Here is a 27,719-nt window from a genome sequence, read left to right as displayed (position 1 = left end):
ATGTAAATAATGATAAAAGAAATGCTAAGACGATCGGTTCACTATAGCTGCGATGGCACATAATCCTAGGTAAGTCCGAAATACGGTCGTGTGGGATGGGTAAAACAAGTCCTCTCGGTCCAAGTTAACTAGTAGCTCCCTTCGGCCTATGCCACTAGTCCCTAAGTCTCACTAATGCTAGCTCTCGCCCCGATCAGTGATTCCTAAAGCCTAAATTACATTATCTCTCGATCTCAGCAATTTAGTCGTCTTAATTCATTAATTAATGCCCTTCCCTATCTCTCGATCTACGGGTAGGTCAAAACTAAGCATCTAACAAGTCTCTTCTCGGTCTCATTGTTAAATATTGCACTTAACGAATTATACGGTGCTAATCAGACACGAAGTCAGTCGATCGACCAGCTACCTCAGTCGATCGACTAACCGGTTCAGTCGACCGACTAGTTAAGCCAGTCGATCGACCAAGCCCTAATTCGGGGTAACCTATTCTAACGCCATCTATGTCATAGATCCCCTACATCTTAGCAAAGGGTGTTTAGCTACTCATAATAATGATAATAATAACAGTAAGATTAACAATTAAAGCAATTGAATTCTTAATTGAATTAACTAAATAATTAACTAACATGAAACGATAAATTGGCTTTGGGATCCTATCTAGCAATTCTAAACTACGGAAGAATTAAAGCAATGAAATTTAACAAAGAAACAGAAGAATACCGTACGAAGAACTGAAGAGGAAAGAACCAAAGCTTAATGCGAAAAGTAAATTTTATTGACGAAAACTAAACTAAACTAATGAATGATGGATCTTTAAGCAGCAGGAAGAGTTACATTATATAGAAAATATCACGTAACTCCTTCTCCAAACCTAATTACAAATGGGCTTAGATTAAAATCCTTTAATTCTCGTTCTTTTAAATCTCTCGTCAGAGTCGTGATGTGGTCGATCGACCACAGAGACCAGTCGATCGACCAATGGTGCTGTACAGCATGCATTCTGACGAATTCTGCAGCGCGCACCGATCTTAAAACAGCTGCCATTTCTTCGTTACTTGGTCAAATCAGGTGTTCTACGCGGCGTTGGAAAGCTAAGAGGATAAGCTTTCACCTCCAATTAGAATCACTCGATTCTCAGATCTAGAACTAGAGATATAGCCATTTTAAGCAGCATGCAATGTCGAGAAGCACTTCTTCGCTTGTTTAAGCTTTGCAACTTGTACGCAACCATGCTTTTGCTATCTTTTAGGCCTTGAAACGCGCACCAAGTTCATCCCTCGAGTCACTACTTCATGTCAAATCCTATGCCAAGCACTCGGGGACGGATTTGGCTCGATTTCCGCTGAATTCTTCACGTTTCTGCAATATTACACAAAAACACGAAAGTAGACGGAAATAGGGAAAATAGCAGCATAAACTACATATTTGAGCTCTGAAATGCGTGTAAAATAAGGTGTAAAACATCATATAAATGACACGCATCAGCAGATAAGCCAGAAGCATTATATAAATCTCTATCAGAATGCTTATCTAGGCCTAGGTACTCAGAAATCTTATCAAACGTCATGGAACGTTCAACATTTAACAATCGAAATCGAATCAAGTGGTCTTAGGGTAAGTAGACATAAGAGCTTAGAAACTCATGTGTCAAAGCACGATAAGAGAGTTCATAGAGAAGAAATAGACCTTGCAACCCAATTTGATAGAACATATCATATACAGCCTGTTCAATACCCATAATGCGCAAAATCTTCCGGTTCACACACCTAGTTGGAAGCATGGTTTTTGTAGTCATCAATTCCATAAATTTATCTCTTTGCTCCTTATCGCGAAATTCAACAAAAAGAAACTCGTCTATTGGTAAAAGCTCCTCCTTTTCCTCCTCGGAAGACTCTACTACCACCGGCTGACGAACGGGAGCGCGCCTCTCCCGTGGCCTCTTGCTACCTTGTCCACTACTCGACATATCTGTAAAAATATAGGTATATAATCACAAACCAATTTAATTGCCAAAACAGTCCACGTGTTTAAGACCACATGAGTCAGAAAATTCGATTTTGAGGTCGAAAATCACACATAAAACATGTAAAAGGCAAGGAAATTACAATTATATAACAAAAAGTGAAGATTCCAAGCAAATAAACACAATTTCTAACCAATTTAATGCCAAATATCAACCCGGAATTATGAACCCTAATTCCCAAATATTCGAACTTAGACTTTTAATTCATCAATTATAGGGCTAAAAGTAAGGAAATAGCAATTGTATATAAGCAATGGAAGATTCAAGGCAATAAACACAAGATTTAAGCAATAAAATCTCAAATTTTTGGACCAATAAGGGCAAAAAAACGGGACTTACTTGAGTGATTATGAGAAATGAAATACACAAATAAGCACAAAGGAGTGATTTAATCCACTAGCAAGCAAGTTAGCACAAAGTAGGATGAAGATTTGATGATGATATGAAGATTTAGAGATGAAGAGTTGAATATGAATGAGAGAATGAATGCGGTATGAGACGGAAATAACAATGAAAGCAAATAATAATATGAAAAAATAAGGGAAGAAATAGCCGGTCTAAAGCACAAAACCCGGTCCAGGTAGGTTCCTCTATCGAGCTTGACCATACTTGATCGAGGCACCAAATTCCATACTACCCAACTTTCGACATTTGATTTTTAATTAATTCTCTAGATTTTGATCGAGCCTTATATGTAGACGTATTTATAAATCGACAACCTTTCATTTTTTTTATACTAACATATGTTCGTATCTCTTGCTGCAACACTACCAAATAAGTTAGTACAACTACTTTTGGTCAATATTTCGATATTGAGTCGCTAGAATCTAACTTTCATTCCTAGTTTTACAAAACCCTACCAAATCTATTATTTTCTTCTAAGCTACACTTTTTTTTCCTCTTTACGCTACCTCTCATTTTCACACTATTATTCCCCCTTCAGTTCTCCTTTTATTGATATTATTATTTATTTGATTTTCTTTCTTTTCATTTAATAGCCATATATTTTTTTTATTTTTTTATTTAAGTTTTCACTCACTTTTAGATTCTCTTCTTTGTTCCTCAGTTTATCTTATTATCGATTTTATTCATTATTTCATTAATTTGGCTTATTTATGTGTTCATTTGATTCAATTTATGTTATTATTTTAATCTAATTTGGATATTTTATTTTCCTAAATTACTTCTCTGATTTTCATAAAATAATATTGCATTATATATGCCATTTCGTTTTCCCTAATTTAATTATTTTTATCGATTTTACCTCATTTTCATTCAACTATAATTTGGCATACAAACTTTCTAATATGAATAGTTCAAATGAAAAAGTTATATTTAATCTGTTAATCATTATAATCTTTTTTTAAATAAATTATAATCTTTTAATTAAAATAAAACAATAATGATATATATCTAAATATTCGTATATGAAAATCCTATAAAGTATAAATTGATATTATTAGTTTTGTATAAAAAAACAAACTTACCACGTACTTAATTCGTATAAAAAAAATTTGAACTGATATTATTAATTTCTTGACAAAAAAATTCTGTAAAACTATTTGAGAAAATTATAAATTGAAATCGTTTGTTTTGTGGTGAAAAAATTTCATTAAAATATACGTTTTATGATATTACTCAATTCTTTTGATTAGTTTTCCATTTCAATTTTGTATCCTTCTTAAAATATAAATTAATAATCTATCAATTTTAAATCTATAAATATAATACATTATAAACTAAATGGTGTTGAAATACCGCGCATGCATCTATACTAGTACATAAATCAATTTGGGTGTAAAAGCATATGAAAGAACATAAGAATATATTTCTAGATCAAATCGTGTCGGATATTCGGTTTTTAGAATCACATTTTTAAGTATATTTTTATCCGAGAAAGATTTTCCGTATATATATATATATATATATATATATATATATATATATATATATATATATATATATATATATATATATATATATATATGGTTCTTGTATATCCGATTTTTCCGTATATACAAAAATCGTATATACGATATTTGGTTTTTAATCTCACTTGTGTTAATTTATATTTATTTTTAGATTTCTTTTTGTGATTTTATAGTTTTTATTTAATACTTTAAAGAGTATTCACATGTACTCGAGTATAAAAGTAAATAACTTAAAAATAAATATAAAAGAAATAAGACTAAGTTTTTTTCTCAAGTTTGACTTCATAAACTAGGGATATAAGCTAATATGGCATATATGCTTAACTAAAACCATTTTGATAGTTGTAAAATGTATTTGGTGATTATTATTAATGAAATTTCTCACATTTTATCAAAAAAAAAATTAAAAATAAGACCGATTTATTGGTATACACGATATTCTGGGGTTACACACCTGTATTTTCTTTTTAAGAAGAACTCATAAATATTGTGTATCCGGTTTTTGATTTTGTCGATACGTTTCTGATACGGTTTTTATATAAACTGTATCGTATATACGACAATTTGTTTAAGTGAAACCGCATATCTTATCGTGAATTGTGTCATATATTTTTGCTCATCCCTAATTCCCTAGTAAAAATAAGTTATGTACTCGTATTTTTTTCACAAAGAAGAAGAGCATTAAGTAGTTGTCTGAGAAAAGTGAGTAAAGTAAGATCGCTTTTTTTATAAAATAGAAGAAAGATAACGTTGGAAACTTGGCTTTTTAGTGTTGCGGTGAAAAAATGAAAATGAAATGGCTGTATAAAACTAAATATAAAATGAAAGATAGTTATTTTACAAATACCCCTAATATAAGGTAGTATTTGAAAAAAATATCTAAAACAAAACTACAAACTGGTATTACTAATTTCGTGACAAAAAAAACTCTTTCAAAAAAATTGGGAAAATTTATAAAGTAAAATCGTTAGCTTTGAGGTCACAAAAATATTTTTATTTAAATATATAATTCATGTATTATTTAATTTTCTTGATTAGTTTTGAGATTTATTTTTTTTTCTTTTTTTTTTCAAATCACAATACAATATGGTGAAATATGAAAATTAACAAGGTCTTTCAATTTTAAATGGGTGAGTAATAAACTAAAAATTAAAAATTCATATATATTGTGTAAATACTCCATTCATGTTAACTTAAGATGTTCTTTAAGTAGGTACTTAATAAAAAAAAGGTTAGTTAACAAGTTTTAATAACTCATGCTTAAAGGGATTAAAAAATACTACACTATTACTCATATTAATAAAGTGTAATTTTTTAGGTGGTTTTTCTATGTAATACCCTCCTGTTTTTTTTTTTTAAATTCTATGTGGCACCAATCATCTTTTGAAAACATCTGTGGTACCCCTGAACTTAATGAAAACTTCTTAAAATACCCAAAATGTAATAACTTGCCGTTTTTAAATGTCTGATTTATGCACGTTTTATTGATTTTTTGGCAATAATTTGTCAAACTACTATCATAAATTTCGTTCATTCAATTTTAATATATTTTCTTTGCTAAATTTAGCCGATAGAAAATTCAAATTTTATGAGCATGGGATACTACGAACAATTTATTAAATTTAAGGGTACCAATAATGTTTTCTAAAACCAAGGGGTACCACGTAAAAATGGAAAAAAGACGGGGGTACCATGTAGAAAATCCCCCCCACTCCCCCCCCCCCCCCCGATAGGCTTATCGTGTACCTATGCAAAGATAATTACCCTAGACACAAATTAATTTAGCAATAGGGGTCAAACACAAGGAGACGGAAATTGCGTTGTGAAATGCTATGGAAAGATTCTTATCAAAGTCGATTTCGTTTTGGGTTTGTTTGTTGTTTGGTTGATGACTAACAAATATTAATATGAAAACTATATGATAAAAGGGAGTCTAGGGGAGTCGGGTCACACATGCAAAGGTAAATATGATCATGTCAAACTCGATATCAATAACATTGTCAATTGTTTAGACTTAAAGACACCCACCTTACGGTATTAGTGTCAACCATAGACCGGGTCCTAGAGAAACTCTCGTCCATGACTAGGTCGTCCTACTACACATGCTTAGTCTAATTCAATTCCGTGCCTCTCGACTTTTAGAACGAATGAACAAACTTAATCGATGAATAAGGCCTTTTAAACATAGATTAAACGTGACGATGCAAACATGTGATAGAAACAATTAGACAATATTATATCAACCTATTTTAACATTTTTCATATTTTATATTGCATGGCTTCCCTAGCCCCTAGACTAAGGAATTTAGCTACTCATGGCAAAATGTAAATTATAAACTTTGTTGTAAGAAATGCTAAACATGATTGTATAAATTATATAAACTAAATGATATAACATGTAATAAAAATATAATGCTAATGTAATATAAATAAAGTACTAATGATAAACTATGCGTAAACTAAATAGAAATGTAAAATCGTAAACTAGAAATAGAAATACCGTAGTGGAAATGAACTTGTATGGAAGAAACAAAGTAGAATCAAATGCTTGAAATATATTAAGAACCAAATGTTTGATAACTACAAGCGTAGTGGAAATGAACTTGTATGGAAGAAATAAAGTAGAACTAAATGTTGAAATATATTAAGAACCAAATGTTTGATAACTACAAGCTTGACAATATTGAAAACAAATATGAAAACTAATGAGAGAAATTATGCTTAAGGCTATTGTAAAGTATGAAAGATGTGAGTAATATGAGATGCCCTCAGCTATGAAGTGCCTCCCCTTTATATAGGGGAGGGAAATGAAACGTAAACAACCTAGAAACAGCCAACCCCGATCGGGGTTGCCAGCCCCGATCGGGGGCGTGGTTATCCGGATTAATTCTCTTAATTCCTCACATAATTGCTTGGAGAATCCTATGTTGGTGATTAATTGAGCGATTAATCACCCGGTTAAGACCTTAATCCTTAGCATCCTAGGTATGTTGGAATCTTATGCTTTCCACCTTGACTTGGACTTGAATTTGGGCTTGACTTTGATTGTTGAAAACATTTGCATTACACACATTAATCCATCAATTTCTCCATGCAAAACCCATGCAAATACTCCATGCTAGTCCAATACTTGGTCTTGCTTAGCCATTGCACTCTCGCTTGCATTTTTGTTGGATTTTGGCTCCTAAAAGCTTAAACTCCTACAAAACATGTGGAAACAAGCAATTGCAACTAGAATAACAAATATTAGCTCAAAACACTATGATAAGTGCTAAATGATATGTAAAATGGAGCTAATATAGGGGGTAAAAATATATAAAATATGCACTTATCAAACTCCCCCAAGCTAAACCCTTGCTTGTCCCCAAGCAAGAAACCACATCCCATCAATTGCAATATCCTAAACAAGCTAAGCATAATGATTTAGAAACCCGAAACAACATGGGCACGGAATAAAGCAAAACGTGGATAAGATTTACATGACGGCGTAGCATGGAAAACTTGAAATGAACCTTTAAGCTCTTGCATGATCTTTTGACTTATGGACTCTCACGGGGCACTCAAACTCATTTTGATGTGAAAGGACAATTTTGTGAATAAACACTCAACTATCCTCGACTTATAATAATGTGCCCACAATCTAATATGGTAATCAATCAAAAGTAGTAAGCTAAAACAATCAAATGCAAGCATGATAAAGAAGCCAAATGGGTAGGAAGAAGGCAATATGTAATGGGTAAGAAGGGGGAACAAATAAATTATGGATTGTGGAGCTAATGTCAAGCTAGCAACAACAAAATGCAAGGATGCTCAATCCCAATTCTAACCCAATTTTCAATTCAAATTATAAGAAAACTCTCCAAAATATGTAATTAATGCATAAGAGTTTCTCACATCAACTTCTTCTTCTCTTTTTTTTTTCTTTTCAATTCATACTTCGTTTTTTTTTTCATTTCATTTTTATGCCTTTTTTTTCATTCTTTTTTTTTCTTTTCTCAACTTTTTTTTCTCAATGTTCCATCATTTCTTTCATCATCTTTCTCTTCCATTTTCCTCTTTTTTCTTTCTTGAGCATTAAGACCAAGCTCACATGATTTTCCAAACTTTGAAGCAAATCCCAATTGAGCACCCAAACAAGACCAAACAAAACTACTAGCTCAACAAGGTAGGCAAATTATAATGTAGCTAGGGAAAAATGTTTGTGAAGGGGTCAAGAAGGCAAATATATTCATGTAATCATGTGAATGGCTCCAAAATGCTATAACAAATGAATGCATGCTTACAAATAGATGACATGAGAACCATACTTGTGCGTTTTGATGAAACACACATCATAAGGAGACACCTACACTCACCTAAGAGAGACCGGATATGGATGCATCGGTCTAAAGAGGCTCTACCTTACCAATTTGTAGCTTGCCAAAAGTCAAGATCAAGCCTATTCGGTTCATTTTCCATCTCCCACCTACTATGTCAAGACATCCCCATGTAGCAATTATCCCATCATATAAGAACAAATCATTAGCTAAAGGCTATCATTAGGATAAGCAAAGAGGAAAGTAGGTGACAAGCAAGCAAAAAGCACAAAATTTCTCTCAAAATTTTTTCAAATTTTCTACACTACATGCAATCTACACTATATGCAAATGCAATATCCCCCCAAGCTAAACATAACATTGTCCTCAATGTGGCAACAATTCAAATTACCCAACTAAACCATAAAAATAGCTCAAAGCACAAAACAAGAAGGACTAGAGGTCATATTTAATGGGTTGTAAGACCTAAACTAAAATGCAAAGCAAATAAAACTTACTCGACTTGCTAGCCTCCCGCAAAGCTAGCATGAATTCGGGGGATTTCTTCATAATTCAACTTAGAAAAGGGCCAAAAGTTGAACTCCATCCTCCCTTTCTTCTTCTTACCACTTCCACTTGCTTCACCTTGTTGGCCACTCCCACTAGAATCATCCTCTTGAAGAGGAGTGACATACTCACCAATGTTTTGGCCACTACCAAGACTATCACCATAGCTACTATAACCACCATACCCTCCATAGCCACCATATCCACCATATCCTCCATGTAATGCCTCAACTCCATAATCCGAACCACAAAAAATCCGGACCGGGAGCATATGTAGTAAAAGTACCTGCATCAATGTTAGGAGGGGGAGTGGGGATGGGAGGAGGAAATCCACCCGGAGGATAAGTATAAAATGAAGGGTGTGGCCCCTCGGGTTGGATTACTCCTTGTCTAGCAAAATTATCATAAATTGGATGCAAAGCAAGTCGTTGGTCATCACGAATTGTATTAACACTTAAGTTCAATTCTCGCATCATTTCCATCATTTCCATACTAGAAGGTGAATGAACACTAGAGGTGGAATGGCGTGCTTGAGAGGGTTGACCTCCTTCACGCCGCTCAACGGTGGTACGTGGCTCACCTCGTAGATCCAAGTGGTAAGTCGGTCTAGTAAAAGGGGCACTCCCATGATAGGGCTTAGTGTGAACTAAAGCCTTAATTTCTTTCTTTTCTTCAGGTAGACGAATGGAGTCTTGCCTACCTATCTTCCAAGCCATGTTAGGGTGAGCATCCCTAAACCAATTGCAAGAAAGAAAATACTCATAATCTAGCCCAACCCCTTTTTCCCTAGACACAAGCAATGGTCTCAAGTTGGTGTTTTCTTGGTTGAATCGACACAAGTGGTGAGCAATCTTTGTAACCAAACCTTCTAAGACAATACAACTATTCTTTGGGTTACATTGTTTGGTCAAGTGGACCGCAATGTGGTAGGGGATATTTATTCCCCATGTATCATCACCATTAACATTCAAGAATGCACCCAAAATCTCTACCTCAATTTTCCTCACCGAGTGAGGCTCATTTCTCCCAAAAAGGTCCATCCCATATTCCTTTGCCAAATCCGAATGTCGGGGTAATGTATGTATTGATGTGGGCAATGGTCCCAACTTTGAAAGGGAAAGTGAGAAATGGCATTCCATGTCAAAAGGAGGTTATAAGACTCGGGTGATTCGGTAGGTAAGTCTCTATGGGGCAATTGGATGATATTAGCGAAGTCCGCTAGGTCCATTCTATGGTCATCATTAAACAATCGGAAGGTCACAAAAAGCACAAAACCGGGTTTTCTAGACCTATGAAACTCAAAAGAGCTCAAGAACTCCAGTGTGAGTTCGGGAAAGGTCTTATAATCCATTGTATAACAATGCTTCATACCAAGATTTTTAAACAAAGCTTTAACATTCTTTTCAATTCCAATGTTGTTTAAAGAAGCTTGGTTGATAAATTTAGTTGGTTTTATACCTTTGCTCTTTAGGATGACCCAACTGTCATATTGCTTTTGTGAATTGAAAATCACTCCGGGAAAATCCGGGTCTTGCCATTCCGGGTCCTCTTCCATTTGCACATCCTCCGCAGCTCGGGAGGATTCCGCATCATTCCTTCTCCTCTTAGAAGCACATTGGGTAGGAGGTCTTCTTGGTGCCATTTTTCTGAAATTTAAGACAAAAATTCATCTTAAGGCAAACCAAAATTCATCCAAATAGACATAATAGAACGAATTAGTGAACTAATTCATACTATAAACATGAATAAAGCATTCTACAATCAATTTCTAGTACAAATAAGCACAAAATCAAATTCCCCCAATTTGAGTTAGGGTTTGCAAAACTTGATTAAATTGATTGAAATGGATGAAATTAAAGAGAAAAGGGAAGAAAACTTACTTGTTGATGTTTAATGATGAATGAATCTTGCAAAATGATGAAGAACAAGATGTTTCCTAGTGATTTTGAGTGAAGAAATGTGAAGAAAATGAGAGGAGAAGAGTAGAGGAGTACCGTTGGGTGTACGAGATTGATAGCAAATGTTTTCTTTTTTTTTTTACTCCTCCAAATAACACGCAGGAAAATAGAAAACCACGCCCCCGATCGGGGCTGGCAACCCCGATCGGGGCTGACCTGTCCTCGGTTTTTTTTACTCGCTTCCGTATTTCTTTTAATTCCGTTCCGTTTTTCGAAAACTACGTCCCCAAACGGGGTCTTGCATGGGGAAGCGAGCCAAATTCTCCTTTAAATCTCCTTTCTTCATTTTCACCTATAAATCACAAAAAGAAACATCGTCAAGTCGAGTATTTTATTACTAATCTACGAAAAACATTAAATTGCAGAAATTTAAAAACAAAAATAAATAAAAGCTATTAAAAAGCTTGGGTTGCCTCCCAAGAAGCGCTGGTTTAACGTCCCGAACGATGTAAGAAGCTATTTGATCAAGTTTCGTCATTGCGCTTGCCACCAACCAAGCTCCATTTCATAGCTATATTCGCATTCCGTAGCCATTTGAAATTGTTCAAATAAAATTTCCTTTTTTTTTTTTGGCACTCTTAGCAATAGTGCCCTTAGCATTGTCACCTACAAAACAAACAAAACCAATATCATCCTCTAATGGATCCGTTAGTAAGGATCCAAGCGTAGTAGAGGCATTAGGAGGGTCCACAGTGCTAAATAAATAACAAGACTCTTGTAACATTGGGCTTCTAATGGTGTTTTTTTGTTAAAGGAAACCCGGTCATCACCCACTTCTAACGTGAACCTCCCATTTTTCACATAAATTAGCGCACCCGCGGTGCGTAAAAATGGCCTATCCAATATAATTGGGGTTTGTGAGTCCTCGGCCATATCAAGTATGAGGAAGTCAACGGGTATGTAAAACTTGCCAACTTTGATGGGCACATCTTCTAAGATACCTAAGGGTCGCTTTAAAGAATGGTCCGCCATTTGCAATGTGATACTTGTGCATTTTAAAGCACCCATGTTAAGTTTTTCACAAATAGAATATGGCATGACACTCACACTAGCACCTAGGTCGCAAAGGGCCTTATCAATGGTATATGTGCCTATAGTGTAAGGAATAGAATAGCTACCGGGGTTCTTAAGTTTCGGGGGAGACTTGTTTTGTAAGAGTTCACTACACTCTTCGGTGAAAGCAATGGTCTCAACCTCATTGAAGGATCGCTTCTTTGAGAGGATTTCCTTCATAAACTTTGCGTAAGAGGGGACTTGGTTAAGCAATTATATAAATGGGACGGTGACTTGCAAATTCTTACAAACTTCCAAAAACTTACCGAACTTACCTTCCTCCTTGTGCTTTGCTAGACGATGAGGAAACGTTAATTGAACAACTTCCTTTGGAGGAGCATCCTCCACATCTCTCACTTTCACTTTCTCTTTCTCCATGGGAACATCCACCTTCTTTTAAACGGCATCACTCTCCTTGGCATTAGGAGAGACTTCATCAACAATCACCTCGTTACCTTCTTTGGGCATAGGGGGCTCAACATCTTTGGTATCAAGCTTGCTCTTTCTCTTTAGCATCAATAACCGATGAGGAAATGGTACACGATCCTTAACAAGAGGCTCTTCACTAGCCTTCTTTTTGTCATTTCCCCCAAGCTTGGGCTTTTTAACAACCACCTCGTCAACCAAGGTCATGGAGGGTCCATCATAGCTTGTACCACTTCTCAAGGAGATAGAATTAACGGTCGCATTTGGTTGCTCACCTTGAGGTGGTAATTGACCCGTTTTCCTTGAAGAGCTAGATGAGGCTAGTTGAGCCATTTTTTGTTCCAACATCTTGATTGCGGCATTGTGAGCTTGATCACTCTTTTGGATTTGTGCCAAAAAATCCCTTTGCATTTGAATCATCATAGCTTCCAGTTTACCTCCTCCTTGGCTATTTTGTTGGCCATTTTGAGGTGGGGGTGGATTTTGTTGGTAATTTTGTTGTGGTTGCCTTTGTTGGTTTTGATAACCCGGTGGAGGATTATACTTTTGTTGTTGAGGGACATATGAATTTTGTTGTGGTGGGGGTTGAGGGTTAAGCACGTTATTGCTAGTATAAGACAAGTTCGGATGGAATTTTGAATTCGGGTTATAAGTATTGAAAAATGTACCCGGTCGATAGGAACTTTGTCTAAAAGCATGAAAAGCATTTACCTCCTCAATAGTAGCTCGACAATGAGCGGTGTAATGACCCGCACCTCCGCAACCATCAGAAACAATGATTTCACTTGTTGAAGACACGGCATTGAGTTGTTGTAGGGAATCTCTAGCATCTCTTTCCGCCAATTGTTGTTGGAGTAAGGCAATTTGAGCTAGCAAGATGGAGTTGTCGGAGGATTCTTATTTACCATTGAGTGGCACACTTCAGGAATTGACATATTGTGCATCATGGAGCGCCATAGATTCGATCGTGGCATGAGAAATATCGGTGTCAATTTGATCAAACCGCCCATTGTTGGCGGAATCAAGAATCCTTCGGGACATGGCACAACATCCATTGTAGAATGTTATAGCTAGAAACCAATCATCTAGCCCATGATGTGGGCATTGCCTTTGTAGCTCTTTGTACCTCTCCTAAGCCTCAAATAAGCTCTCAAGAGCTTGTTGACAGAATCCGGTGATTTGGCTCCTCAAAGTTTGAGTTTTCTCCGGTGGAAAAAACTTTTGATAGAAAGCAAGAGCCAATGTCTCCCAATTGGTGATTCCCATGGTGGTGCGGTCAAGGCTATTGATCCAAAGCTTGGCCTTGTCCTTCAAAGAGAAAGGGAAAAGTATTTCCCGTATTAGGGCTTGAGTGACGCCCGTTTGACGGATCATGGAGCAATAATCGCAGAAATTTTGCACATGCAAATTGGGATCCTCCAAAGGACTTCCCCCAAATTGCTTCCTCTCCACAAGGCTAATGAAAGCCGGTTTGATCTCGAAGTCCGGCGCGGTAATTTGAGTAGTTGTGATACCGGCCGGAAGCATGGCCTCGGTGGGCTTTGAGTGATCGGAAAGTTTCACCATCTTTTTAGTTTGAGATGGTGGTGGTGATGATGAACTTGAAACCTCCTCCTCTTCAAGAACTTTTAGATCGTCCAAGTAAGACTTTCTAGCACTTTCAAGTTGTTCGGGAGAAGCAGCTTCTTTCACTTCCTTCCAAAAATGTCGTCTTCTCCTAAAGGTTTTCTCGGGATTGGAATCCGGTGAAAGTAATTCTCCACTACGAGAGGACCTGGGCATAAGACAACACTTTCTAGAAAATGATAAGTAACGGTCTCAAGGAATAAGTGTTCCTCAAGACAAAAGAAAACAAGATAAAAATCGACAATTCAAAACGCAATAAAACCGTGCTCCCCGGCAACGGCGCCAAAATTTGATAGGCTTATCGTGTACCTATGCAAAGATAATTACCCTAGACACAAATTAATGTAGCAATAGGGGTCGAACAAAAGGAGACGGGAATTGCGTTGTGAAATGCTATGGAAAGATTCTTATCAAGGTCGATTTCGTTTTGGGTTCGTTTGTTGTTTTGTTGATGACTAACAAATATTAATATGAAAACTATATGATAAAAGGGAGTCTAGGGGAGTCGGGTCACACATGCAAAGGTAAATATGATCATGTCAAACTCGATATCAATAACATTGTCAATTGTTTAGGCTTAAAGACACCCACCTTACGGTATTAGTGTCAACCATAGACCGGGTCCTAGATAAACTCTCGTCCATGACTAGGTCGTCCTACTATACATGCTTAGTCTAATTCAATTCCGTGCCTCTCGACTTTTAGAACGAATGAACAAACTTAATCGATGATTAAGGCCTTTTAAACATAGATTAAACGTGACGATGCAAACATGCGATAGAAACAATTAGACAATATTATATCAACCTATTTTAACATTTTCATATTTGATATTGCATGGCATCCCTAGCCCCTAGATTAAGGAATTTAGCTACTCATGGCAAAATGTAAATTATAAACTTTGTTGTAAGAAATGCGAAACATGATTGTATGAATTATATAAACTAAATGATATAACATGTAATAAAAATATAATGCTAATGTAATATAAATAAAGTACTAATGATAAACTATGCGTAAACTAAAGAGAAATGTAAAATCGTAAAATAGAAATAGAAATACCGTAGTGGAAATGAACTTGTATGGAAGAAACAAAGTATAACCAAATGCTTGAAATATATTAAGAACCAAATGTTTGATAACTATAAGTGTAGTGGAAATGAACTTGTATGGAAGAAACAAAGTAGAACCAAATGCTTGAAATATATTAAGAACCAAATGTTTGATAACTACAAGCTTGACAATATTGAAAACAAATATAAAAACTAATGAGAGAAAGTATGCTTAAGGCTATTGTAAAGTATGAAAGACGTGTGTAAGATGAGATGCCCTCAGCTATGAAGTGCCTCCCCTTTATATAGGGGAGGGAAATGAAACGTAAACAACCTAGAAACAGCCAACCCTGATCAGGGTTGCCATCCCCGATCGGGGGCGTGGTTATCCGGATTAATTCTCTTATTTCCTCACTTAATTGCTTGGTAGAATCCTATGTTGGTGATTAATTGAGCGATTAATCACCCGGTTAAGACCTTAATCCTTAGCATCCTAGGTATGTTGGAATCTTATGCCTTCCACCTTGACTTGGACTTGAATTTGGGCTTGACTTTGATTGTTGACAACATTTGTATTACACACATTAATCCATCAATTTCTCCATGCAAAACCCATGCAAATACTCCATGCTAGTCCAATGCTTGGTCTTGCTTAGCCATTGCACTCTAGCTTGCATTTTTGTTGGATTTTGGCTCCTAAAAGCTTAAACTCCTACAAAACATATGGAAACAAGCAATTGCAACTAGAATGACAAATATTAGCTCAAAACACTATGATAAGTGCTATAAGACATGTAAAATGGAGCTAATTTAGGGGGTAAAAATATATAAAATATGCACTTATCACCCCCCTTCCCCCCCCCCCCCCCAAAAGGCCGGAATAAGAACATCACATTTAGACGTATCTGATGGAGATTAGTCATGGGATCAGCAAGTTCTTAGGAATATTTCCATGATACTCATGAGTGAGACCAAAATGCCCGGAAAGGAGCCATGTTGATCTATTGGCCAAGTATACAGCCTGAAAATTTACTTTGATTGACCGTTTCTGATGTAAGGTTTTAGGCGGGGTATTACGTACATATACATGCATTGCGAGAAAACTAGTATAAAATAAAACTAATGATGATAAGCTTATTTTGGTGGTCTAGTGATCAGACTAGTGGTCTAACATAAACTATAGGGGTGGTAGTGGTGGGGGTGGTGGTAGACTAGTGGTTATGGTGTTTCATTCTCACATCTTAGCATTCACACTGTTTTCATTTTTTGGTCATAATTTTAATGGATAAGAACATTTTAAAATGGAAGCAACTAATTACTTCTATGTTAAAGAAACCTACTTCGTATAAAAATATAATTCCATTATGTACACAGGGAACGATCAAAGCGGAGAAACTAGACTCTTTTGACCTACCCACGTATTACCCCTGTAAAGATGAAATTCAAGAAATTGTATCAGAACAGGGATCATTTGCAATTGAACATCTAGAGGTGGTATATGATGACGTTGAAAATGAAATAAACGACGCCCGACTAAGAGCCGAAAGCTTAGCAAAAATCACAAGATCCTACACAGAAGCTTTGATTGCTGACCATTTTGGTGCGCAAGTATGGAATGAGTTGTACAATGTGCTCTACCATGTTATTTTGAAAGATTTTGAATCGGATATGGTTCCATCCGACATCTTCAACATCGTTATTCTTCTTAGAAAAATGGTGGACTAAATAAAATGAGATACACAAAACGAATGCAGTAAGACCAAATTACCATGTAAGTCAACTCCGACTGATATGTCTGGCACGTCATGCTTTTAACAAATTTTATTTGTTTCTTCTGTTTCCAACTTTCATTGTATATTTGTTGTCTGTATATTTCCCAATTACCACCGTATTTTTACCCGAACATCATTTTTCTTATTTCCCGACTTGTTAAGTGACGATTTAAGAGAAATTACAAAATTACCCTCATTTAATTGCACCAATACAACAATTACCCAAATTAGTTTGCTCCTCATCTTTCCACCTTCTTTCTGGGTAACAACAGTAAAAGATGGCAATCATTTTCAAGACTACAATCAGAATGAACATGATGATGGGTATCAGAATCTGAGAGGGGAGAATTGCATAAAGGTAATAATCGTAGTATTATTGATAGTTTGTTCATACTACATTGATAATAGAAGACGACAAATATATAGTACTGAGACATACACTTAATCTAAACCCGTAATCTCCTAACTTTATTAACCCGATTTCATATAAGAATATTATTCTGATATAGTATTATCATCATATAATATTCTACGTAATATTCTCCAACATCCCCCGTCAAACCCATGGTAATTTTTCAAAATTTTCATGGGTCTGCACAATATCAATAACATGAAAGAAGAAATATTCAAACTTCTTCGGTCTTCGTCGGACGGGAACGTCATAACTTCTCGAACCCGTCAAAATTCAAGCGAAACGAGAACATTGATTTTTTTCGAATTTATTGAAATGTCATTGGCAGGAACGCCGCAATTTTTCGAACCTGACACAAATCATCAATCCGAAGAGAACGTCATTCTTTTCAAACTCTTCAAAATTCAATAAAATACAACCTAAACGAGAACGTCGCATCTTTTCGAACTCGTTGAGATTTTTAATGTTAAGAACATTGCAATTTTTTGAACTTAGACCAAAAATTCATCAAACGGAAGTAATACGGAATAAAGGCAGTATGCCCAGAAGTAGGTGTAATACTTGAGCAATACAAAACAAACACTAGTCAATAAATATGGAAATGACACAAGCCACCATAAATCCCTCCAACAGCCATGGGGTTACTGGACATTGAACTGAAGTACGGTAACATTGACAAAGGATAAAAAGCAATTCGTATTTCTTGTTTTTTTTTAATTAAGCGAAAAAAAACAAATAAGTAAATTATTGAAAATCCGCCGGTGAGCTTCGTAACTCATTAGCCCACCGGCAGGCGGCGGAAGTTTATATTTTAGTCCTCGAGAGCACGAGGCTCTGATACCATATCAGAATCGGAGATAGGAGAATTGCATAAAAGTAATTATCGTAGTAATATTGATAGTTCGTTCGTGTTACATTGATAATAGAAGACGACATATATATAGTACTTAGACATACACTTAATCTAAACCTATAATCTCGTAACTTTATTAACCCGAATGTTATTTCATATAACAATATTATTCTGATATCTTAATATCATCATATAATATTCTACGTAATATTCTCTAACAATGGGAAATTAGGGCTCTAAGAAAATCATTTTTCCATGTCCATGGAAAACGGTGTTATTACGAAGTATGAATCATACCCCCGGACATGGAAGGCAGCTCAAATTAACGAGAGTACCTCAAGACAACCACCTACAATTCGTACTCCCTGTCTTAAGCTTAAAACATCTCATAATTTTAAAATTTATCCCTCGCAAAAAGGTAGAATCGGGGTGTTATTATTTGGAGGAAGATTTTGGCCTCAGTTGCGCGCGAGATGTAAACTAAACTCAAGAATACTTGCAGTATGTTAGAGTATAAAACTGATCTTGAGACTCCAACCACCAGCTTAAGCTTTTGACTTTAACTATGAACTATAGAAGGGTGTGGGTGAAGGTTATTATGGAGATAGGTGTGTGTGTGTGTGTGTGTGTGTGTGTGTGTGTGTGTGTGTGTGTGTGTGTGTGTGTGTGTGTGTGTGTGTGTGTGTGTGTGTGTGTGTGTGTGTGATAGGATATCGTAACCTAATCAAAGATAAATACCCTAGACAAAAATGAATGTAGTAATAGGGGTCAAACACAAGGAGACGGGAGTTGCTATATAAGTTGTTATGGTGTTAATTCTATCAAGGTCAGTTATCGATTGGTTTGGTTGGGTTTATGAAACAATAATAATAAAGGAAGAGTCTAGGGAGGTCGGGTCACACATCCAAATTATGTAAATGCTCAAGTTAAACATAAGAGTTTGATAAGATCATTAATTGTTTAGGCTTAAAGACAACCACCTCTCGGCCTTATTGTCAACCATAGAACGGGTCCGAACGAGCTCTCGATATGCTAGGTTTTCTACTAAAACATGCTTAGTCTAATTTAATTTCGTGCCTCTCGACTTATAAAAGTGAACTAATAAATTTAATCTAAGACAGTGATCATTTATCAAAGATTAACAAATAATGCAAGCATGTTAAATAAACAATGAATTGATATTGAAACATCCTATTTCAACAATTGCAACTGCTACTCATGCATGGCTCCCTTATTCCCTAGACAAAGTAAACTACTCTTGCATAATATAAACTAAACTAATGACAAATGTTAAGGTAAATATGATAACTAATTAATAATGGAAATGACAAAGGAAATAACAAAACAATACAAGAAATAGAATTACCTCAACAAAGGAAATGAAACTTGGAATTGAAGAACAAATGCTTGAATGGAAATTATAATACAACTTTGAAATACTCAAGGAAATGTAAATAACAATAAGTAAATCTAATCTACATTCTATTCTAAAAACTAAGAATAAAGCATATATAAATGATGAAGTTTTAAATAGCCGCAAGCGCACAGTGTGTTATAGCACTTAGGGGTCGAATGCACGAGGAGCAAGTAGAGTACTTATTGTTATAATTCAACGATTTAGCTAAGTCTAATAAAATCAAGTTTGGATATTATCTCTAACAACTAGTCTAGAGAATAGAAGTAAATAAACTAAGTAAATTCTAAAATAAAGAAACAAGCAATTGAATACGGTTTTTATCAATTAAAGAAAGGTCTAGGGCGTGGTTAAGTCATTAAAAATTCATAAGTAACACATTGATTCCATAGATTTATCGCCTAGGGGTAGCTTAGTGGGGGAAAACGCCTCTCATTTGCTTTAATAACTTCCTCACGGACGCATATTAATACACTAGGTTTCCCGACTCATTTCCCTCCCGGGTTCGTGACTCGGACCTCTCCTAAGCAAAATTCTAAGACCCGAAAACGCGCGCCATTCTCAAAATCCACGACTCGATGCTAGGAGGCACTAAGAACGCGATAAATTCTCGGGTTTTCTAGCCCTTTTCCCAAAGGTGAAAGTCAACCCGGTTCCCAAAAGGCGCCCTTTCAAGGTTCTCCCTCCCGGGTTCAACCTTGATTGGCAAGGAATGTAAAAGTGTAGTCAACTAGGCACCTAATCAATTCCCATTTGTGGACAAGGGTACCCATCCAACCAAAATCGCAATCAAAACACAAACAAGCAAATTCCAATGGAAACTCCACTAATTTCCTCCTTAACTACAAATTTAGGTGGAATCAAGCATGTTAATTACTCATGCTAGACCTAACCACACCCTAGTGAAGAGATTACTCATTATTCATGTTTGTGCTAGCAAGACAATTAATAAAGATAGAAACTTTGACAATAAACATGGTGACAATTTGATTTCTAAAATTAAACATGCAACAACTATATGAAATAAGGAGATCTATTAATTAAACTAAAAGTAGGATGAATTAATTCAGAAAGGAACAAAGATTATCAAATCTAATCAAAGGTGCAAGCTTTATATGAAGAACTTCAATTAAAAGCATGAACAACAAACAAGAGAGAGATTTTGACTAAACTACCAACAAACATTAAATCCCAACAACTACTTGCCAAATGAGATCTAAAAGAAAGCAATGAAATCAATTGATGAACAAAGAAGAAAAAGGAAAAGGAAAGAAGTAATACCAAACTATGACATGGAGGAATAATAATGAAGAACAATAAAAATAATCTTGATTGATGAAGAATTATTAACAAGCTACAAAAGGATTTGAGTTTTTCCTCTCTTCACCATACAAATCTTCTTCACAAATTAGGATTGGATCCCTAATTTTCTGGAAAATTAACTATATATATGAAGTACAAAAAGGTAGGTGGGAATACAAGAAAAGGCGAAAACTACTACCGAGGGAGTGGATTATACCCGGTCGGGTACAATTGTGTCCGGTCGGGTCAAAGTACACCCGGTCGGGTGAAACGCTAAAAATAGCTTAAAAACGCTAAAAACACAGAACGGGTGAGAGATACCCGGCCGGGTATAATTGTGCCCGGTCGGGTATTGAGGTGCTCGGTCGGGTGTAGTCAACTCCCTCGGCTGCAATTCCTCCTTGTTGCTTCCTTTCTTCAAGCCAATTCCGCTCCAACTTCGTCCCGTATGAGCTCCCGAGCAAGGTACCTACAAGAAGGTCAACAAAAGCAAGTAACAAAGCTCGAAAACACCATTTGTGCAAGGCATGGTGGGAGTGACACGGATTTAGCTAAAACAAGTTAAAGTGACATACTAAGCTAGCTAAGGGGCGACAAAAAAGGGTCCTAAACATCCATTTATGAGGGGTAAAACGGTGTTATCAAATCGCCCCGCACTTGACCTTTACTCATCCTCGAGTAAATATTAGATTGAGGACACACCGTCCTTAGCATAGAGAAGCGGTATGCACAATATAAGCATCGCTTAAACTTATTCTACTAGTAATAACCGAATGAGTATTAGCGCACTCAATGCCCCCTTCAACTCACGTAGTTGTGCTTATAAGGTAAAGCACGACTCGTAAGGCAAGTAGGGTCTTGCAAGAAAAATGCAATGCATCCAACATGTAAGCACATAAGCAAGTAATAGAATGCATTTAACAAAAATGGTCCACTTTCCTCATCTAAGTGGCCGAGTTTTCATCTCAAAAACATGGTCTTGGTCGGGAAATACTGTCTCGGAATTCCAACGGAGGTGCCAACCCCCTAAGGGTGGCCCAAGAAACCCTAATGTGAACACTAAAGCTCAAGAAAGAAATTCAAGAGCAGAGAGAAAGGGGAAACGGAGCTAGTCCTTCGAGATTTACGAGACCGACACAAGATTCAACCGAAGACCACTTCTTGAAATAATAGGTTCCATTAGAATTTAAATTTTGTAATATATTGTCACATGTAGTTGCATTCATAAAAACAAAAAAAGTGTGTTATTTTGTAATATATTGTCACATGTAGTTGCATTCATAAGTCCGAGTGATTGCTTTTTAACTTGAAGGGCAAAGTAGAAGGAGGCATAATAGGTGGAAGTGACCTAGAGGGGTTACAATTTTGATTGAGGAAGCTGACTTGCTAAAGAAGGGTGTTATTTTGCCTTCAAAGGATGTAAATTTCATTGTTTTGAAGCCGGGGGACCTAACTATACCAGGGAGGGTACAATTGTACCCGATCGGGTGAAACTTGTACCCGTCCGGGTCAAGTTAACTCCCTCGGCTGCATGTTAAAATTCGAAAAACGGACAAAAAAGGCAAGATATCCGACTGGGCAAAATTGTACCCGACCGGGCGTAATTGTACCCGAACGGGTACAATTCACTCCGTCGACTACAAGCTCCATTTGTCCGTTTTTTTCTCCTTTAATCCCCTTATTTTCTTCAACTTTATTCATTTTTCACCTACCTCTTTCAACCATATCACTCCCACTTTCCTAAAAGCACAAAACACCATTAAAACCCAACCAAACTCAACCTTCTTCTTCAATTTTAGCCAACTTCCCTTCATCAAATCCTTCCTAAATTTCACCAAAGTGATCCTTACTACCTCTAATTTTAGATCCCATAAAAAAAATCGAGTTTCCTCTACTCGGATTTTTTACTTCCCAAAATACCCTTCGTTCGAAAACTCAGTTTTTTCCCACTTTCTTTGCTTGGTGGCCATTCTAAGGCTATTGTGGTGCATTGGGTGAAAAATTTGAAATTTTTGGTGTTCTTTCGGGGTGTTCAGGCTACATAATCGTCTCCGGGGTCTAAGCTTCAAGGTTAGTAAGTTTTTTGGTTATTCAAGCTAAGGAAAGGGTAACAAATGGCAACTTCAAGGCAAAGGGCACTTTAAAAGGGAGCATTATCATCTCGTTCAAAGGTAAATACTCCTCCTAGTTTCACTAATAATTAGTATGGTATTTATTTTAGCGATAAAAAACGACTAGCTTTGTTTAATAAATTCGTGGAAAAGAAATGGGAACCGACTCGCTGGGCTTGTGGGGAGACAATGGATAGTATGGGCATAAATAAGGAGATAAAAATTCTTTGTAGTATAATTGGTATATCAAAAAGTTTTAATGCGAATGTCGAAACATACCCCGGCCTTGCGTCGAAATTCGTCGCTACTTTCGAGGCGGTTATCGCTCCTAACTATAGAGAATCGACTGTCTCCTTTCAATTAGGAGGAATTTCACGCCGTATGACTTTTGAAGACTTCGGCCGCCATTTCGATTTCAAAATATGTCCTTGGTGTGGGTATAGGCCGGCTCAATCCAACGATGACTTAGCTTCCCGTAGTGCCTTTTGGAGGCAAATAACCCGGAGGACGGATTTTAGTAGCGGAAAGAATGTTCCGCGAAAATTAGAAATGCCGTCCTTAGGTACTTTGCTAGGATTCTAGCCTCCTCACTATTCTCCTCGGCCGAGACACACCAAAATCGTAGTGTCTTGGCTCTACACCTTTTGCAAGATGCCGTCTACCAAAGAGAGCTTAAAAGGATTACGAGCTTTAAAATACGGAGCTTAAAAGGATGGTTAGACGGAGCTAGTCCTTCGAGATTTACGAGACCGACACAAGCATATAAAAATACGAGCTAATGTAAACGAATACGAGCTTAAAAGGATTACGAGCTTTAAAATACGAGCACATAAGAATACGAGCTAATTTAAAAAAAATACGAGCTAATGTAAAAATAATACGAGTTTCAACTTTTTTTATGCATTAGAAATTTTGGATTAAATAATTCTTTCAAGATGATGCTCACGAGTCATGTCATATGATTTGTTACGCATAGTCAATTAATTATAATAATTGAAGAGAGAAGCTGATTTAATAACTGGATGATGGAGGAACGGAGATGGAGAGGAGTTAGAAAAATATGGAAACAGTTAGAGAGGAGGGGGTTTGGATTGAAAATTAGATTATGTTACTCGTTTTTTTTTGCAAAAGTAATTGAAAAAAGACTAAAATAACCTTGGATTTACAAATTGTACATCCAGTTGTATAGTCGAGGAACTGTGTAAAAGCGGTTTGTTATAAAATTTATATGTTTGGCTTAAGTACTTTCGTCCAGTTTTTTTTTTTTTTTTCACTCTTTTTTAAAAAGTAGAAGTAGTAAATACCTACTTCTACGTTTGGGGATAAATAATTAGTTTTTGAATTTTTAAAAATAGTTTTAAATCTCCCTAATTTATAACTAGTATAGCTCTCGTGGTACAACACAGTATTTTTTAGATGTCATTGTTAGAGATGTTTGCACTAAAATACGAAGTAGTAGTTTCAACTCATTTTTTGTTGAGGGGACATATTAATAACATTTCGTATTGGAAGAAATAAAATAGAAAGATCAACATTATTGATACGAATAAAAAAATGAATTTTACTTGGATTATTTTGTCAACTTCATTTTAGAAAATAGATGTTATTATATCATTATATTTATTAAAAGCATTATATTTATTAAAGGCATTAATATCGTGAGATTTATATCAAATCAGATTGAGCCGAATTATTAAACAGTTAGTCATGAGTATTAAATTTTTTATATATCATATTTTCGAAACTTTTAGATTAAAAGCCCAACAAAAACAATTAGCAAATGTTATATTTCTTCCGTGTCATTCGTTTGTTTAGCTTTGATTATAAAACCTCCCAAAATAATAAAAATAGGTAAATAAATGACGGTGACGAAGGTGCTACGAACAAAAAATTACCATATCTAATTTAAAGCCGTCTTATCTTAAAAACACTTTCACTCTTGATTATAGAATCTCTCACAAATATTATTGCAAAATATTTTAGAGAGATGCTTAATGTTTTTAAAATATCAGTATGTTATCTTTTTATTTTGTTATTTTGTAAAATATATTATCAGTATCTTTGATATTTTCAACGTGGGCCAACTTCATTTGTCAATCAATGCAGCATCTTGATTTGTTCAATGTGGGGCCACTTTTTGTCAATCAAATGAGTGGGAAAAACTAAGTAACTCTTAATCTTTTAGTTTATTGAGGATGCATTATTTATAGATTTAAAATAGATATATTATTAGGTTTTCATATTTTAATATGAGGATAAGAAGATGAAATAGAAAACTAATGATAAGAATTGAGTAAAGTTATGAAATGTGTATCTTACTGAATTTTTTTTCCCACAAAACTAATAATCAATTTATAATTTTGCTCAAAAAAATTTAAAGATTTTTTTTGTTGTCACAAAATTAACAATATTAGTTTATAGTTTTTTTTATACGAATTAAGTACGTGGTAATTTTTTTTATAGAAACTAATAATATCAATTTATCGATTTTTCATATAAGAATTTTAGATTTATCTTAATTTTGTTTTATTTTAATTAAAAGACTATAATTTAGTTAAAAAAAAGATTATAATGATTAAAGATTATATCTTTATTAAAAGGAGGGCTAATTTTCGCAGTACACATTTTACTCATTGTAATACACTATTGACAATTATACCCTTTCATTTCCCCTCCCACTCTCTCTCACTAACTTCTGTCTAATCTATTCTCTCTAATTTCACATGTTAACCATGTAGGCATGTACTACATTGATAAATAATTTTCATACCACAAATAATTATGCAATGCCTGGATAAATTATATGCTTCTTTAATAAATTATTTTACAAATAAATCTACTACAATCATAAACGTACTGGTATACTATGGAATACATTTGTGAACAAGAAAAACAAAGTAAAAGTAAAATGTAAGCAGTTACAATGTACAGTACTACATTGAGCAAAAACGAAAAAGAAAAATTCATCCAAACTACGCCATATGAACTACGCGTCGTCTACGCTGCTAGTCGTCGGTGAACCTCCACCAGCAGCCACCTGCCCAACACCACAACTACCGTTAGCCACCCACCATGACCACCAACCTCATCAGGCGACCACCACGCCCATCTCCGACAGCCTAATTGGCGTAACTAATTCTATACAATTGAGCGCCGCCATTCGCACTTGTCGTCTCTAATGTCACCCGTGATAACTATCAACTAGATGAAACTATCTCTGCCATGACTCGTGATAGACTCGTCCCTCCAAGGACCCAGCTATGATCCATATACCAACCTGCTAAGACTGACTGCTCACCATAATGGATCACGGCAGACACAACACAGAAAGACAACACAACAGAACCACACAAGGTCAGTAACTGAGGTAACAAGTACAAAAGCAGACACACACAACTACAACAATACATACACAACCTCCTTCAACCAACCACACACCTCTGACTGCCCGAAGGTCCAGTCCTGCCGGATTACCAATCGCAACCAGTAATCCACACCGCCAGTGGGGGACCGCAGCCGTTCCCACCTAAGCCCCGCTCATCTCATCCGAGCGATAAACCCATGTTCCTTAATGTGCACATCCCCTCCTGTGGCGGATTCCACAGAGGGCGAATCAAGGGCGTAAAGCCACTCCCGCAAGTGACTCCACTCAGCCGAGGAAGCACCTCGAGAACCACAGACAAACAATCACAGCCAACTATACAATCAACAATCACCAACTCCTATTTCAACACAATGTTAAACAACTACCACAACCAATCATCAACAGTGACACTAATCCAATTATATACCAACGATAGACCCTCTAGACAATCAACAGTACTGAGTAGGCAAACCTACCTTTAGCCAACCGCAGCAATTCCGCGTCCGATCATAAGATAACAATCAACCAGCAAAACCACCTATAACCACCATCATAACCATTTATTACTACTACCGCAACCATAACTGAAAACAAGGATGACGATGATGATAATGACGACATACCTATACAAAGCAATTCGGCGTCAAGACCGCTATCCGACTCAAGCATCCCATTCCTAAGGTATAAGAACCCACAAATACCTTAAGGAAGTGAACCATGGTGAAGGAGAAGAGGAGTGACGGCATTTAGGTTTAGGAAGAAAGGTAGAGAAATGATTTGGGTTTCACGGTTTACGATTTATAATTCCCCGCTGCAAACCCCTTACTCGATCGAGTGACGAACTTACTCGATCGAGTGGCGACTACTCGATGGAGTTCCCAAGCTACTCGATCGAGTAGCCTCAGCTAGATCGAGTAACACACATCCCAAGACTCACATCGTCACAAGTCTGGTGTGGATTCAAACTCGTCGTCAAAAGCTACCAACTAAAACAATATTTATAACTTCACAAACTACTCTTAGTAAAGAGGTAAGTAAAGGTCGGATCGCAAGGGACGGGTATTGATGTAGGATTCTAAATTTCAAATAGCTATGTCTTAAGGTGTCACAAATTTGGTTTGAGATGAGAAGAAGTCTAAACTAATCAACAAAATGAAAGTAAAGTAAAGTAAACAAAGCAAAGCAATTAAAGAGGTTTGTAAACAATTGATTAAAGGCACTAGGGTGTCATGGGTTCATAGGAGATTCATGAGAGTAGATCATACAAACATGTTCTCAATTAGATGCAAGCACTTATTGTTGTGATATGGTCGAGTTAGTGTATATCTTACAATCCCTAAGAAGGTTTGGTTCCTGGAGGCGAGTCGTCTAGACTGTACAACACCTACAAGTCGACTTAATCCTTCCTATTCAACTCTATGCATGGTCTAATGAGGCTCGAGTTGGTTTATATCTTACAAGCCTCATTGAAGAGATAAGGGATGGACAAAAAAATGTAAGGATTCATAGGCTCGCATTTCATCAAACATAACATGTGCATAGGTTGAAATCACAACAAGC

At 36.0% G+C, this 27,719-nt stretch overlaps 1 protein-coding gene and 1 non-coding gene across 2 annotated transcripts in view; both read left to right on the top strand.

Annotated features, from left to right (window-relative positions):
- LOC141643042 (putative caffeine synthase 2) overlaps positions 1-16,928 on the top strand; it is a 53,777-nt gene extending 36,849 nt beyond the window's left edge. Inside the window, exon 4 of the mRNA XM_074452064.1 lies at positions 16,306-16,928. Coding sequence (XP_074308165.1) covers positions 16,306-16,656 — 351 coding nt within the window. The 3' untranslated portion in view covers positions 16,657-16,928. The remainder of the gene's footprint in view (positions 1-16,305) is intronic.
- LOC141644800 (small nucleolar RNA R71) lies at positions 13,341-13,447 on the top strand. The gene has a single exon (XR_012544407.1). It is a non-coding gene; the product is annotated as a small nucleolar RNA R71 (small nucleolar RNA).
- Positions 16,929-27,719: the final 10,791 nt, after the last annotated feature.

Source organism: Silene latifolia, chromosome 2, assembly GCF_048544455.1.
Source record: "Silene latifolia isolate original U9 population chromosome 2, ASM4854445v1, whole genome shotgun sequence".
NCBI lineage: Eukaryota > Viridiplantae > Streptophyta > Magnoliopsida > Caryophyllales > Caryophyllaceae > Silene > Silene latifolia.
This window is presented reverse-complemented; position numbering and strand designations above follow the sequence as displayed.